Raw genomic sequence first — 17,815 nt, 5'->3', positions numbered from 1 at the left:
TGCACCTTTATTTCCAAATAAAATATTGTCGCCATACATTGTGATAGGGACATAATTTTAACGGTGTAATAACCGGGACATATGGGCATATACAATACGTGAGTTTTAATTATGTAGGCATGTATTATTTTAAAACTATAATGGCTGAAAACTGAGAAATAATGAATTTTTCCATTTTTTTCTTATTCTTCCTGTTAAAATGCGTTTACAGTAAAGTGGCTCTTAGCAAAATGTACTCCCCAAAGAAAGCCTAATTGGTGGCGGAAAAAACAAGATATAGATCAGTTCATTGTGATAAGTAGTGATAAAGTTATAGGCTAATGAATGGGAGGTGAACATTTCTCTCGTGAAAACCACGGAACCTGAATGGGTTAATGATAACATTTTTTCACCAAATCATGATCTTTCAATGCCATTTTTATGATTGAATTATATAGAAAATTTGCCGTTTATGAAGGCAATCGATAAGGAACAATTCTTTGGTCGATTGCTAAATAGGATAAAATCGATCCGAAAGTTGGATTTTATGATTGAATTTGAAGAAAGAATCATTCAGTAAATGTGAACAAACGATAATTGCCTTCTGATTAGTTACGATTGTTCAAATCGCATCGAAAGATCGCATTTAGTGAAAAATTGTACCGTTAATGGGCATCCTAACATTGACGTTATATAGGTTTACGACAGAGTGTTGTGGAAGTATATCAACAGACCAAACCTGCTGCAGACTAGGCACGGTCAGAATTGCCGAATCTGGCAAAATTCTGAAATGTTGCAAAGATTTCTGAATGAATTCTGTTTGCATGTCAAAATTGTGACATTATAACTGATAGTGAATATATTTGAGTACTATTTGTAAAATTAATTATGGTTATTGTGCATTTGTGAAAATATGTTCACTATAGGCTACAATTTTGCTTTTACTCTTTGCTTATAATATTCACTTTTATGTCCCTTAACCTCCTTAGCGGTAACCCCGTGCTAGACACGGGGTAAGCCGCCGGAGGGTGCCGCTCAGGCCCTGCTGGGCCGATTTAAATAATTTTCTTTTTGCTGGACGCAGCTAGCACTTTTCTAGCTGCGCCAGCACCCCGATCGCCGCCGCCGCGTGCCCGATCGCCGCTATCCGGTTCGGCGCGCGCCCCCCCCCCCCAGACCCCGTGCGCTGCCTGGCCAATCAGTGCCAGGCAGCGCCGAGGGGTGGCCCGGGACTCCCAATGACGTCCCGACGTCAGTGACGTCGGTGACGTCATCCCGCCCCGTCGCCATGGCGACGGGGGAAGCCCTCCAGGAAATCCCGTTCTTTGAACGGGATTTCCTGATCGGAGATCGCCGAAGGCGATCGAAGAGGGCAGGGGGATGCCGTTGAGCAGCGGCTATCATGTAGCGAGCCCTCGGCTCGCTACATGATTTTACAAATAAAAAAAGAAAAAAAAACTGCTGCGCTTCCCCCTGGCGGTATTTTTCATACCGCCAAGGGGGTTAAGCATGCTAAGCTGACATTGTTCACCATTTATGCAAAAACATCATTTTGCATAACTTTCAAAAATTTCGACTTTGAAATTGAAATTGCACACTTCCCACACAAAAGGCGTAATTCTGCAAAACCCGCACGGACATGCTTCCTTTCCTGCACTCATTCCTACACTGAAATTCAAAGATTTGACTAAATTTAAAATCTTTCAGACCCCAAATAAAACAACAGCTAAGACTATAATGCTACTCATTTATTAGAGATGGTCAATGAGATTTTAATAATTCTGCCTTGCATGCAAAAGTAATGCAAATTGTATGAAGCTTGGAACTGGTGCAATCAAATGTACTTCCAGGAAATTAGGGAATGTGGCACTGCCATTCTATTACCACAATCAGTGGAGAGCCAAGGAACCAATATAGATATGACATCAGTAGATTGGGAGGACACAACACACGTTCGATTTACAACCTTGCAGTGAGTGTTGTCATTGGCTGGTAAGCTTAGTGTGTTTCTGTCTGCCTGAATACCAATATAAGAACTGGAGTGATTAAACCAAGAAAGCCAGCACTGAGATTCACAGCACTGAAATTATGCAGAAATTATTAGCATCTTATTGACCATCTCTACCAATTATATTTTTACATACATTTCATTTGCAAGCAAACAAAGTTCAGTTAAAACATTAGTTGAGGGAGATTTTTATTTGCTTACGGCCCTTTCGCACTATAGCCCATATGCAATATAACTTTTTCTCCTGCCATTAGAATACTTTATAAACCACCAGCATGCAAGAAAATACTCAAAATAATTTCCATAGTACTTTTTCACCGGCTTTTTGGTACTTATTCAGTTACAAAGTGCTGAAAGGTTATTTTAAAGAGACAATGAAAAATTATCTCCCAGGAGAAAACGCAGGAGAAAAGGTTAATTGAATAAGGGTCTATATGCTGCACTGTCAGTTTTGAAGAAATGCACATATGGGGCCATATGCAATTCATTTTTTCACCTGAGTTTTCTCCTAGGTGATTATTTTAAACTTGTCAATAAAATGCCTCTTGAATGAATCTGTATTGGTAAAATCGCACAAAAGTAAACATACCAGTGTGTTAGGGGACATCTCCTATTACCCTCTGTCACAATTTTGCTGCTCCCCGCCGCATCAAAAACAGTTTTAAAAAGTTTGTTTGTAAACAAACAAAATGGCCACCAAAACAGGAAGTAGGTTGATGTACAGTATGTCCACACATAGAAAATACATCCATACACAATCAGGCTGTATACAGCCTTCCTTTTGAATCTCAAGAGATCATTTGTGTGTTTCTTTCCCCCTGCAGCTCACTGAAGAGTTACAAGCTGATTGTTTCTTCTTGCAGAGAGCTCTGCCCGGTTGTCTGTAATTCTGCAGTATGTGACTCATCAGTATGTGAACAGAGGATTTATCCAGCTTCTAAAAGATAAGAGAGCAGAGCAAAGCTGGCTAATGTAAATAACATACACACACACAGGGGAGTGTGCACAGAGGGGGTCTGCAGGGGGGCATGCATAGCAGATCACACTGAAGAGTTGGCAGCCTTCCAGACACAGGACGACAAGTCCGACAGGGGAAAGATAGGCTGATTTATTACAGAGATAGGCCTCAATTCACTAAGCTTATCTCCTGTCTTTAATAACTCTTCTAGAGTTGTTACCATGGTGATAAGGCATGTAGTATTCAGGAAACATTTTACCTCAGGCAAACCTAAAGTTAACTCTTCTGTCTTTAAGTTAACTCTTTAATCCTTAAAATAACTCCAGCGTTAAAGACAGGCTGTTTATTAACTGCATGTGAAAATAACTACAGAGGAGGTAAATTAACTACAGAGGAGGTAAAATAACTACAGAGGAGGTAACTTAAGGAATGAAGAGATAAGATAACTCTCTCTTATGTGGAGGTAAGTTTTCTCTTGCCTTATTATCTCCAGCATGATCTTAGTGAATTGAGGCCATAGTGATAGTAGAAAGTGCTGGAGTAAGCCAGATCACATTATAATAGGTTTAGGAACCTGTAGGATGGTAGAAAACACAATGACATTTTTGTAACAGAGTCCCTTTAAGCCACCAGCAAGCAAGAAAATACTCAAAATAATTTTGACAGTACTTTTTCACCTACTTTTTGGTAATTTGTTAGTTGAAAAGTGCTGGAAAGTTATTTTAAATAGAAGATGAAAAATTATCTCCTAGGAGAAAACTCAACTGAAAAAGTGAATTGCATATGCAAGCAGCACGGTGGCGTAGCGGTTAGCTCTCTTGCCTTGCAGCGCTGGGTCCCTGGTTCGAATCCCAGCCAGGGCACTATCTGCAAAGAGTTTGTATGTTCTCTCTGTGTCTGCGTGGGTTTCCTCCGGGCACTCCGGTTTCCTCCCACATTCCAAAAACATACAGATAAGTTAATTGGCTCCTACTAAAAATTGGCCCTAGACTACAGTACTTACACTACATAATATAGATATATGGCAATGGTAGGGATTAGATTGTGAGCTCCTTTGAGGGACAGTTAGTGACAAGACAATATATAAATATATACACTGCACAGCGCTGCGTAATATGTCGGCGCTATATAAATACTAAATAATAATAATAATAGTAATATGGGCCATAGTGTGCAATCTGAATGATAACATGAAAGTACATAGACTTTCATGTTACCGTTCATAGTAGAGCTATCCATTCCCGTGTGTTGCGATGTAATGCTGTCAGGAACATTGTATTGGAAAATGCCCGCATCTTCCCATTAGGTATTATTGTGGGAGGTAGTATGGTTGAGCGAGAAAGTCCATAAGGAATAGTTCTCCAATCACAGCAATGTCTACAACCTAAAGCGTTCTAAATGACCGAATACAGCTTATCTCAAAGCTAGCAGGTTAAGAGTCCACCCAGTCACGTTAGTGGAATTTCCCTATGGACTTTCTCTCTGGGTCACCTCAACCATACTAGCTCCTAACTGTGCTGTGGTTGCCGACATCCATGCTATAACGCACAGCAATGCGCATGTCGTACGTTGGGAACACCTACACGAAATCACATTTGTACATGCTCTGTGTAGTGTGAAAGAGCCGTTAGCAAGTATCAGCTGAACAATTCCATACCCCCAAATACTGTGCAATAAGATTAATAGAGAAGAAGCACATACCTTCTTTCATCTGGTCTGTATGATGAGGAGGACCGGCCACTGGTCCAAATAAACATCTTAGAGTGTTGTCCAACGTTGCCCTTCCCGACAGCGGTGGACTTGGCAGACTGATGTAGAGACCTGAGAGAGGGATACTTTGAGTCACTTATTTGAAGAACATGTTGACAATCAGTACCCATTGCCTAAAGGCTTAACAATGTTACTTTTATCTTCCTGTGATGGTTTTTTTAAAAGGAGAGGAAGAATCCTTGATTAATCATTGAGATACGTAAAATAATGGAGCTCCTCCTTTCTTTGCAGTTTTAATTGAAAAAGCTAATTCTTGCTTTGATTTCCACACATTCTCTTCGGTCAGAGTGAGATAAGGCACCGTTTATTCTTGTTCTGGTAGATTTGCTGTTAAAACTGAGGAGACAACAGTGACCTAGCAGCCGTAAAGTCATAATCCTCTAGGCTTTCCGTAAATTGTAGTTTTGGATGCTATAGTTTTGTGCTTTATTTAATCCGCCTGTATTTCTTCTAATTCTCTTTTTTTGCGGAACAGAAATGTATCCAATGCAATTATATCAGTCTGTGATGCATTCAGTCCACATTGATCTGCTACCAAACCTCTAGTTAATTCTCAGGGCAGTTTAAAGCACAGTGCACTGAACTCACACAGCTCAAAAGAATCTTAGCAACCTGGCCAGGTGCTGCTGTTCCATGATGTCTGATGACCAGTGATGCAAACAGAGGGCCTTTTAAGGTCTGTTTCCTTTTACTGCCTACAGTATTTACTTTTCCTTGTTAACCTGTTGTGTTGTGCCTGGCACACACCATGAAATTTCCAGTGAGATGGATGGGTCCATTTGAATATTTCCGAAATGATTTCCGATTGTTTTTCTTATTGATTTTCTGATCACTTCTATGCAAAATCGATAAAAAAAAAGATTGGAGATAATATCGAACCTGTCAGAAATAATCGATTCGACCCGTCTATCTGACAGGCAATTGCATGGTGTGTACCAGGCATTAATAACCAGTTTATGCAAGACCCTAAAGTGTGCAGCTTGCTAAAGAGGGGGCATTTCTATAAAGTTTTCCAAACATATTTATATTTATATTATATATTTCTCACTGACCTATAATATGATTCTGATTGTTAAGCTTATGGGTGGGAAGAAAATATTGTTGGGTGCATTCAGAATCTAAACCTTTTCAAAGGTTAAAGTGGACCTGAAGTGAGAGGGATATGGAGGTTGACATATTTTTTCCCTTTCAAACAATACAAATTTCCTGGCTATCCTTTTGACCCTTTGCCTCTAATAGTTTTAGCCATAACCCCTTAGAGATGCCCCGAAGGGTTCGCCAGCGAACGGTTCCAGGCGAACGTCTGGGGGTCGCGATCGCGGAGAACCGCGAACATTACCGGAAGTTCGATTCGCCCCCATAGTGCACCATTAGGGTCAACTTTGACCCTCTTCATCACAGTCAGCAGGCACATTGTAGCCAATCAGGCTACACTCCTTCCTGGAGCCACTCCCCCCCTTATAAAAGGCAGGCAGCGTCGGCCATTTTACTCACTTGTGTGCCTGCAGTAAATAGAGAAGGGACAGCTGCTGCAGACTCTCATAAGGAAAGATTAGTTAGGATTTTGTAGGCTTCTTAGCTTGCTCCTTGCTGATTCTTATTGCTAAAATAGCACCCCACAACAGCTCCTTTGATAGCTAATCTTGTTCTTGTGATCTATTTTTTTTTCTGTGTGTCCCACTGACACTTGTGTTGCATAGACAGCCTTGATAATTCATACTGTGTGTGCCACTGCCAGGCCCAGCACATTCAGTGACTACCTGTGTGTGTGACAGGTGCACATTGTAATACCCATTACTGCATATACCTACCTGTTGTTCACAGTGCACCCACCTACCTACGGGAGTTGAGCGCACGCAGTGTCACTGTGTCTGTCCACTACCTGTCTGTGTGTGGCAGGTGCAAATTGTAATACCCACTGCATATACCTACCTGTTGTTCACTGTGCACCCACTCACCTACGTGAGCACATGCAGTACCACTGTGCCTGTCCGGTACCTGTCTGTGTGTGACAGGTGCACATTGTAATACCCATTACTGCATATACCTACCTGTTGTTTACTGTGCACCCACCCACCCACCTACGTGCGCTCACACAGTGCCACTGTGCCTGTCCGGTACCTGTCTGTGTGTGACAGGTGCACATTGTAATACCCATTACTGCATATACCTACCTGTTGTTCACAGTGCACCCACCTACCTACGGGAGTTGAGCGCACGCAGTGTCACTGTGTCTGTCCACTACCTGTCTGTGTGTGGCAGGTGCAAATTGTAATACCCACTGCATATACCTACCTGTTGTTCACTGTGCACCCACTCACCTACGTGAGCACATGCAGTACCACTGTGCCTGTCCGGTACCTGTCTGTGTGTGACAGGTGCACATTGTAATACCCATTACTGCATATACCTACCTGTTGTTTACTGTGCACCCACCCACCCACCTACGTGCGCTCACACAGTGCCACTGTGCCTGTCCGGTACCTGTCTGTGTGTGACAGGTGCACATTGTAAATGTAATACCCATCACTGCATATACCTACCTGTTGTGTTCAGTGCACCCACCTACCTACGTGAGTGCACTGCAGTGTGATATACCACTCCGTGCATACTTGTTAACTGCACCTGTGTGACTGCACATTGTATTAGTCAAGTCAGTGCATACCTTTCACTTCATCCCCCAATATGGACAAAACAAAAGGCAGAGGCAGGCCACCTGGCAGGTCTGTTCGAGGTCGCGCTGTCTTTGCTTCATTGTGGCCAGACCAAATTTGATCAGCTGGACATTCACTGTTCTGTCATTCAGCTACCTCAGCCCGGTGACCATATGGGCTGGAAAGCCGCCATCACCTGCACTCTCGTCATGGTGCGCACCAGTCCAGCATGGCCGTCACCACACAAACAGCTGTTTGCAGTCACTGCATACCTTTCACTGCATCTTTGACTGCACATTGTATTATACCTGGCAGTCAGTGCATACCTTTCACTGGAATGGATGGCAGACTTGCCATCCATAACAGATTCTCGTTAAAGGATTTAAAGTTGATTCATCTCATATACAGCAGGGCCTCGAAAGTCCTCCTGTATTGTTATTTTTGGTCACTACCTCGGGACGTGCATGCCATGCCTGCTGCCTTCCTTCGATGTGTGGTAGCCGTTCCTGCTCCTTTGTCCACAGCGTGCCTGCTGCCTTCCTTTGATGTGTGGTGGTGGTAGCCATTTCTTAGGCTCCCACTCTGGACCAGAATCGAACCCTGATTCCCCGGCCATTACCCGTGGTCACTCACAATGGCAGACTTGCCCTCCCTAACAGATTCTCATTACAGGTGCTGAACAGCCAGCAGAAAAAGTAATTTAAAAAAAAATAGATTTCAGCTTTAACAATGGTAGAGAAAGAACCATCGAAAGTTGATACAGTCAGACATTACCTGATATCACTGAGGAAGAGCAATCTCACCATGGTGCGCACCAGTCCAGCACAGCTGTCACAACACAAACAGCTGTTTGCGGTGCGTTACACAGTGAGTTTGGTGTGTCAGTGTGAAGCAGTACTCTAATTATACACATGCAAGATGTTTTAAAGCACTTCAGGCCTTTAATTTAGCATTCAATGTGATTTCTGCCCCTAAAACGCTGCTTTGCGTCCAATCCAGATTTTTCCCCGGGAATTTTGGCATTTATCCCACTCCGCCATACCCCCCTCCAGGTGTTAGACCCCTTGAAACATCTTTTCCATCACTTTTGTGGCCAGCATAAATGTTTCTAGTTTTCAAAGTTCGCCTCCCCATTGAAGTCTATTGTGGTTCGCGAAAGTTTGCGCGAATCGAACGTATGGCGAGGGTTCGCGAACCAAAAATCAGAGGTTCGGGCTATCTCTATAGCCTCTAAACAAGCATGCATATTTACTGCTTACTTGTTTAAGGTGTTTGATTGTACACTGCTGATGCAAGGTGACTGGTATTGTTTAAAAGGAAATAAATATGTCAGACTCCATATACCTCTCACTTCAGATTGCCTGTAATTGTGCATCTGTTCTTCTTGATTCTGCACATGGTAAATAGTGCATATTTATCAGAATCAGAATCAGAATGAGAATTAGAATCAACTTTAATAAAGCTAAAATACCTGTTTTCCCCTCCAAAACTTTGGTCATGCACTCTTCCTCTCTTTCAGACTTCTGTTGTGGGGTATAATTCCCTCTCCCTGCAACTGTGTTATCTCAATTATGTGGGTGCTGAGTAAGGCCTCCTTCAGATGGGTGACTGAACTGCCCCCTTTGCAGAGTAGTTTAGCTTCCCATCTTCTGCCCATGATTCTATTTGGGTGCAATTAAAAAGCAGATGAATAGCAGCATTTGTAACACCATATGTGTCAGTGCTTGACACAGAGTGGTGTTACCTGGCTGCCGCTCTCAGATTTGACTCCATGGTATGGTAGCCTGTCCAGTGCCTGTACCGAGCACTAACAAGCACCCGTCCGGTAAAGCATGATTTCACCCAGTGTTGGACTGGGATGTGGCAAAGCTGAGGAAATCCACTTGCTGGCCAAGCAGCAGTAATCAGGTGTTGCTGCTCGCAGTGAAGACTTGCTACAGGTTTCTATTGGGAGTGATAACAGATGGTTTCTGCTGCTTGGCCAGCAGGTGGATTTCCTCAATTTTTCCACCTCCCAGGCCGACACTGAATTCACCGCCTGTCAGCTGCCTGTCTGAAAGAGGCCTAAACTAGAGGAGGCGAAATCGAACTCACTTCGCTCCGTTATGGGATTAACACAATGAGACACTAGTTGTCAGTTTAAAAGCTATATACAAGTCCTTTCTGTGATTGAAGTGATGCTTTAACCACTTTACCCCCAGCGGTACGAATTTCTCCGCCCCTTTTTTCCCTCCTAAAAAACCAGGGACGGAGAAATCCGTACCTTCCGCGCTACCGCCGCTGTCCGCGCTCCCGCCGCTCGTGCGCGCGCACCCGCCGCTCGTGCACGCCGATGCCCGCTCGCCCGGAGATCAATGAACGGGAAAATCCATTCCCGTTCGTTGATCTAGCCCCCGCAATGATCTGCTGCTTCTTTCAGATACAGCGAGATCATTGTGCGTCTCCCAGCCTCCTACTGCTTCCTGTAAGCGTCCTTCCGGACGCTTACAGGTCGCATGTAAACAACCACTCTGTGGCCATCTTGTGGCCAAATAGTAAACTACACCCTAAAAGCATTTTACATATACAAACATTACATTTACACAATAAATTAACTCATTACCTCCCACACTCCCCAATTTTTATTTTTTTTTTGTAATTAAAAAAAAAAAAAATACAATAAAAAAAAACAAATAGTTACCTTAGGGACTGAACTTTTTAAATATTTATGTCAAGAGGGTATAACACTGTTACTTTATAAACTGCGGGCTTGTAATTAGGGATGGATGCAAAACTGAAAAAAATGCACCTTTATTTCCAAATAAAATATTGTCGCCAAACATTGTGATAGGGACATAATTTAAATGGTTTTATAACCGGGACAAATAGGTTAATACATTTCATGGGTTTTAATTACAGTAGCATGCTTTATTTAAAAACTATAATGGCGAAAACTGAAAAATAATAATTTTTTCCCACATTTTTTCCTATTTCCCCATTAAAACACATTTAGAATAAAATAATTCTTGGCATAATGTCCCACCTAAAGAAAGCCTAATTGGTGGCAAAAAAAACAAGATATAGTTCATTTCATTGGGATAAGTAATAATAAAGTTATAGACGAATGAATGGAAGGAGCGCTGAAAGGTGAAAATTGCTCTGGTGGTCAGGGTAAAACCCCTCAGTGGTGAAGTGGTTAAACATTATTTGTTGGATGATGTTTTTTTTAATGAAAACAACAATGAAACAAAAATCAATGTATTCGCTCATATCTAATGGGGTGCGTCCATCAGAAGTTTTGTGAGCGGCACACAGCAGGGCACTGACAGAGAGTCTGCAGCATTGTGTATTACAGATGCAGGGTGCCGCAGCAGCCCAGCTCTCTCCTATGAGTGTGGAAGAAAAGCTTCTGCCCTCCGTAATAAAAACCAAAAAGAAAACACAGTTCATCTGTTGATTCCCATCTCTAGTTTTTACAATGATTCTTATTAAACATTTATAAAACAATAGCACTAAAACATTCTCTCTAGTACATCGAAGAGTCCATGGGACAGCTCATATCCCTCACCTGGACCTGGAGTTCTTACCACACTCTAAGGCCACGTGTTTATAAATTGTGCAGCATGCAGGTAGAAAAAAACAAAGTCTTGCAAAAGTAATACCTTTTTAAATTGTGTAGCATAATGGTATTTTTTGCATTTTGGGAGGAAACCCAAAATAAATTTGTGCAAATATGGGTAGGAAATGCATGAGTACTTTTCTTTGTTTAGTACTGTAAATTCTGAATGCTCTGTAACTTAACACTTTCTGCAAGGCCTTGGACCCATTGGCAGCATTTTAAAGATGTTTTAAAGATCATTGTGCTTTGCCAGTGACCGGGAAACCCTATCAGGGTGGTTCCTCTGCAGCGCTTGTGCCTAGTGATCAGGCTGCAGCATTTTTGGAGCAATTCCATTGATGGGATGCAGGCCCAAATTGCAATCACTCCGGGAATTGCAATGCAATTGTGGCACTTAAATGATTTCGGCAAATTGCAGATGCTTTGCGATTTTCTGCAAAGCATCCATAGCGGGTCCCATGCCTTAGGCCACTTTTAGATGGGAGGCTGAACTGCACCACTTGTCGTTGTCAGACAGCTCAGCTTCCCATCTGCTGCACGAGCACCATTTGGGTGCAATTAAAATGCAGCCAAATAGCAGCTTTTGTAACACACACGAAAGTCCATGACACACGGTGGCATTACTTGGTGCCCCAAAACCACAGCATGTTGCATACACAAATGTGACTCAATGAGGGGGTGCCTGGTCAGTGCAAGAGAGCAGCTGACAGGCATTAAATTCACTGCCTATCAGCTGCCCGAATGAAAGAGCCCTTAATTGTGGTGGTGGTTGGGGAACACGGACAGAGTTTGGTAATTTTGCCCAAAGAAACTGTTAAAGGACAACTGTAACGAGAGGGATATGGAGGATGCCATATTAATTTCCTTTTAAACAATACCAGTTGCCCGGCAGCCCTGCTGATCCATTTGGCAGTAGTGCCTGAGTCACACCAGAAACAAGAATTCAGATAATCTTGTCAGAAACACCTGATCTGCTGCATGCTTGTTCAGGGTCTATGGCTAAAAGTATTAGATGCAGAGGATCAGCAGGATAGCCAGGCAACTGGTATTGTTTAAAAGGAAATAAATATGGCAGCCTCCATATCCCTCTTATTACATTTGTCCTTTAAGCACAGTTTGGCTCCCAGTTGAGCAGTATGTGCAGCTCTCTGGGGAGGGGAGGAAGGCAGAAGTGTGAGCAGTATCATACTGTAAGAACTTCCTTTGAAGTTCCTGCAATAAAAATAGCCATTGGGTGAGAGTATCCCACCTAGTGAATTGCTGAATTCCGGTATATACTGTACTTGCTTGCTACAGTTTAACCACTTGCCGACCGCACACTCATAACGTGCGTCGGCAAAGTGGCAGCTGCAGGACCAGCGACGCAGTACTGCGTCGCCAGCTGCAGCCTAATTAATCAGGAAGCAGCCGCTCGTACGAGCGGCTGCTTCCTGTCAAATCACGGCGGGGGGCTCCGTGAATAGCCTGCGGGCCGCCGATGGCGGCTCGCAGGCTAGATGTAAACACAAGCGGAAATAATCCGCTTTGTTTACATTTGTACGGCGCTGCTGCGCAGCAGCGCCGTAAGGCAGATCGGCGATCCCCGGCCAATCAGCGGCCGGGGATCGCCGCCATGTGACAGGAGACAGCCTGTCACTGGCTGCACAGGACGGATAGCGTCCTGTGCAGCCCGGCTTACCAAAGGGGGCCAGGTAGGAGAGGGAGGGGGAGCATTTCGCCGCGGAGGGGGGCTTTGAGGTGCCCCCCCCCGCCAGCCACTCGCAGGCAGCAGAGATCAGACCCCCCCAGCACATCATCCCCATAGGGGGGAAAAAAGGGGGGCAATCTGATCTCCCTGCCTGCACCCTGATCTGTGCTGGGGGCTGCAGAGCCCACCCAGCACAGATCAATCAAACTAGCGCTGGTCCTTAAGGGGGGGTAAAGGGTGGGTCCTCAAGTGGTTAAGAAAATCTTCAATGTGTACATAGCTTCAGCTCCTATTATTCACTGCATTAAAACACTGAAGCTATAGTGTGATTGTTTCCTGTGCAGTACTTTCCAGTGTTGTAAATCACTCCCAGCAGTTAGTTGATGTTTGTTATTCTACAAATCTCAGAAATGGGTAGAAGATGAATTTTATGAGCTAATTCAACCTTTGCTACTCCCATTTCAACAATAAACACATTTATTTCAAGTGTATATGGTGTTTGCTATGATAATAATAATGAAATGTGAAAATTGATAAATTTGTCATCTGGACACCTAAGCTAATTATTTATTCTATACAAGTACAACTCATTTTAGAAAAAGCCACATCTAAAATGTATGTGTGAGCGTTCCTTAGGAACATGCACAGGAATCTATAAATATTTAAATCTGCAGTTCGGGGACCTTCTTCTGAATGCATTTATGGCTGTGTCTTTATTTTTTTTTAAATAAAATTGGTGCACAATTTCATTGATGCTAAGCTCCTTGCTACCATGTCCATGTCCATATCCCCCCCCCCCCCCCCCGTCTGAGTTTCTGCAGTCTGCAGTGACATAAAGTGGAACAAAACTCAGAATTTCCTCACTGCTCTAAAAGTCTAGCCACAGCGTGATAACCTTTATGGACAAAAAATGTCTTCATTATAATTTATGGAAAGCCGGGAGCTCTAAGGGTTAAGCCTCTGTGTTGGCATGGTAGTGCTCCTGCAGTCTATACACAGCTGTTGATAAGACACTGATTTAGACACTTTGATCTGAGACAAAGAAACACAGAGCAATGGATTTCTGCAGCAACTGTATGTGGAATACAGACTTTTCACTGTGGGCAGTGCAAGAGTTTGGGTTCGCTCTAAATGGCTTGGTTCTGAAGTTCTAAGTAGTCTTAGACAATGGAGGGAGAAGGAAACTTATTTCCTATATTTCAGTCTCTGTCAGAACTACAGTATGTACAAGCTGATATAAGGTTTTCCATTAATCCTTGCAATGTAGTTGAACTGAAGGGATTGCTTTTTTTTTTTTTTTTTTTTTTAGCAGTAGTGCTATTTTCACTTTAATAGTGGTTTTGCGATATGCCCAGCAGCTTGCTTGTCTTGATTTTTGTTTCTTTAGGGCTCTTCCACACAAGAATGTTGCGTTTGATGCAACGTTATGGTCGCACAACGTGCCCCTAACGCAACGCATGTCACTTTTGAAGTGTGATGTTAAATTGCCCTGCGTTATGTGTCTCGCGGTGCGCCGTTTGCGTTGCATACTGATAGAACGAAAACGGCATATGCGTCACGCTTAAAAAAAAAAAAATCAAAAACATTACTGAGCATGTGCAAACAGTCCAACGTAGCTAATAACGCAGAGAACGCACAGCATGCAGCACTTTCTAAATATTTCTACACGTTACACACAACGCAACATGAGCTCTGTGAATGTCACACATCCTTTGTGTTGCTGTGCGTTAGTCTGCGTTATTACTTTTTATAATGTGCGACCTTAACATCGCACTGTGAAAGAGCACTTATTATGTTTAACTGCTAATCTAAGCATTATTTTAACTGAGACCCTGTCACTATCTCACACATAATAATGTAAATTCATGTTTATTTAAGAAGGCATAGTTGTTTAGGCTTCCAGAACTTTTCATGGCAATCTATTTTGGCCTTCCCAGATGAAAGGACGTGAACAAATCCTAGGTTATTGTTATTCATATAAAGTCTAAAACCTTAAACATTCATACAAGGTCACAGGGATCAGAAATCAGTCCCTCACACCACTGTTTATGGGCAATTGCTGTACAGACATGTGGCTAGCCTGTAGACTAGTGACATGTTCTGTTGCCATGGAAGGAAGCGGGTGGATAAAGCCTGGTGCACAACAGAGCAGGGGGAGGAGAGCAATGCTGATGGCCTGCACTTGGCTGAGATCATGTAGCGTGTCATATGTTTTGGTGATGTATCAGTGCCACCATACTCATCCTAGATTCTCGGCAGAGGCAGCCACCCCAACAGGCTGCCTTGGCCAAGAACCATCTAGTGTGTGTATGAACCCAAAGAGAGATGGCAATATTTGTTTGCATCCTTCCTGATGGCAAGGATGCAAAACGTACTCTCTGTCTGTATCAGTAAAAACAAATTGCTTTGACATGAGTTGTACAGCCAAAGTAAGCTAAAATCTTTTGTACAATAATTGCTACACCCATTCTTAGCTTTTTCCTCAGCTAAAATGATCATTCATGAATATCTTGGTTGATAAGCTAAAATATGAAGAGGGGTTCCCCAACATCATCAACCTTGACTTTTGTGATTTGGTTGGACACATCACCATTCTCTGACCACTTCCCTCTCGATAAGGCCACATATCCACACAATGTGATTACCTCCGTTTTGTGAATTGCAATCAGCTTGGAATTGGACTAATCAAGATCTACAGAACGTTTGCATTTGATTCACCCAATTCCAAGCTGTGCACAATTTGCATTGAATTTTCATGTAAGCTGAAACTATTAGCATCTTATTGACTGCCTCAATGGCATACCTTCAATTTTTCGGGCCCCCCAGCAAAATTTGATGTCCCCCAAATCTTCACACCCGTTCCTTTGCTTGCCCTTGGTGCCCTTCATGGCCCTGGGTCCATTTCACAATGGTCATAAAACAAGTGTGGCCATCATGAACTTTAAACCCATTAGAATTGAACACCTAGTCTGAAGTTAAAGAGGAACTCCAGTGAAAATAATCTAATAAAAAAGTGCTTGATTTTTACAATAATTATGTATAAATGATTTAGTCAGTGTTTGCCCATTGTAAAATCTTTTAAATCCCTGATTTACATTCTGGCATTCATTACATGGTGACATTTTTACTGTTGGCAGGTGATGTAGCTGCTGCACGTTTTTTTGACAGTTGGAAACAGCTGTAAACAGCTATTTCCCACAATGCAGCAAGGTTCACAGACAGGAAACTGCCAAGAGTACGTACTCAGAATTTCTTTGGGGGAGGGGTTTCACCACAATATCAGCCATACAGCGCCCCCTGATGATCCGTTTGTGAAAAGGAATAGATTTCTCATGTAAAAGGGGGTATCAGCTACTGATTGGGATAAAGTTCAATTCTTGGTCGGAGTTTCTCTTTAAGTCCCCTGTATGGAAGGAAGGGAAAGTTAGTAGTTGAGGACCTCCACAGCTCTGGGTCCCCCTGTGATCGCAGGTACTGCTCCCCTCTAGTTACATCCCTGGGCTACCTCTATGTTGTCATACACCTCTCTTGGCTTACCATGCATTCTGTCTAGCTTAATACAGCTCATTCATGTGCAAGTCACACATCTATATGCAAGTGAGTATCAACAAATACTGCAAATTAAACAATATTTGCCTGCAAAGCAGTCTGCGCTTCTGCGCTGTTCCTCTGTAAACATGACATGAGATGCCTTTTCCAAGAGTAAATGACACAGCTTTGGTTCTGGATTACTTCCTGTATCTACTACTAATAATTACTGTATCTTGTGAGCACAGCAAGTTAGTATTTGTCAACTTCTATTTAACTGGCAAACATGGCTGTGATATGCCCCCCTGCGCTATCCCCAGCTGCCATAGAAACAGGTATTACAGAGAGAACTTGCGAATATTAATGTCAACTACTCCACAGCATGCACAATGTTTTTTTGCCTGAGAGCTATGAGAGTTATGATTTGCATACGTTTGTTTTTCGTTTGTTTGAAAACAGCATTAATCATCCGCTGTTATGTGCCCACACATGTGGCAATTTTCAGGCAATTTCAATCATTATCAATAACGACAGCTGAAAAAGATTGAAGGATTAGTAGTAGAACATACATACAAACAAGGTATTATGACCCACTATTACTGAAAAATGTCTGCTCTCTCTGACCGTTTCCCTTTTGACAGCCGATTACAATAAACCTACTACGGTCAGGCACAACATTAAATCCAGTGACAGGCAAAGAAAACAACATTGATTATTTCATTACAATGGCGTCTTTGAATGGGGGGGGGGGGGGGGGGGGATACATAAATGGCAGCAATTGAACATCCAGTTCATGAGCCATATCGATCATTTTATAAACCCCTGTAATCAACTTTGCCCCTAGGATCACTGTTTTGCAACACAGATATAACTTTAAAGAACTCCTTTCTATAGGGTAAACTGACTCAGTAGACTGCATACACAGAACTCCAGATTAGCATTCATGAGGGTTTTGTAAAGTAGTGATACAGTCATCTCCTGTTTGAACAAAGTTTTCTCGAAAGTATGAAATTAGTGAAATCTGGTTTCGGAGTAAGTCCCAGGTTTCTGAGCAAAATTCCATCCAACATTTTGACTTTCAGCTTTTAAGGCCAAAATGCATTGATGCCTGCAGCACCATTTTTTTTACTTAAAGAGAACCTGTACTGAGTAAAAATATTTAAAATAAACACATGAGGTAACTCCAAACGAACATTACAGAGTTACCTTGCCATCAGTTCCTCTCAGAAGCTCACCATTTTCTTCTGACAATAATCCTTTCCAGTTCTGACAATATTTTGTCAGATCTGAAATATATCAGTTGCTGTCAGTTATAGCTGAGAGGAAAACTGATGTACCAGGTAATGTTCATGTTTCCCTATGGCTCAAGTGGGCGATGTTACAGATTAACAGTGTGCTGAACAGAAAGCTGTTATGGGTAATGGCTATTTTCAAAATGGAGGAGGGAAAATTCCCTTGATCACAGTGAACAAACAGGATGCGGGACAGGAGAAAGACACTGAGGAGTAGAGTACATGGAAGGTAAGTATGACTTGTGTATGCTTATTTTTACTTTTAATTTTCAGTTCAGGTTTTCTTTAAAGGGGCACTATGGCGAAAAATTGTAAAATTTAAAATATGTGCAAACATAGAA

At 42.5% G+C, this 17,815-nt stretch overlaps 1 protein-coding gene across 2 annotated transcripts in view; it reads right to left on the bottom strand.

Annotated features, from left to right (window-relative positions):
• Positions 1 to 17,815, bottom strand: part of KCNMB2 (potassium calcium-activated channel subfamily M regulatory beta subunit 2) — a 632,563-nt gene that overhangs the window by 96,739 nt on the left and 518,009 nt on the right. For both annotated transcript variants that reach the window (XM_068281052.1, XM_068281053.1), the window contains one exon: positions 4,647 to 4,766. In XM_068281052.1, the coding sequence (XP_068137153.1) occupies positions 4,647 to 4,702 (56 nt within the window). In that variant the 5' untranslated portion in view covers positions 4,703 to 4,766. The remainder of the gene's footprint in view (positions 1 to 4,646; positions 4,767 to 17,815) is intronic.

The sequence above is a fragment of the Hyperolius riggenbachi genome, chromosome 4, assembly GCF_040937935.1.
Source record: "Hyperolius riggenbachi isolate aHypRig1 chromosome 4, aHypRig1.pri, whole genome shotgun sequence".
NCBI lineage: Eukaryota > Metazoa > Chordata > Amphibia > Anura > Hyperoliidae > Hyperolius > Hyperolius riggenbachi.
This window is presented reverse-complemented; position numbering and strand designations above follow the sequence as displayed.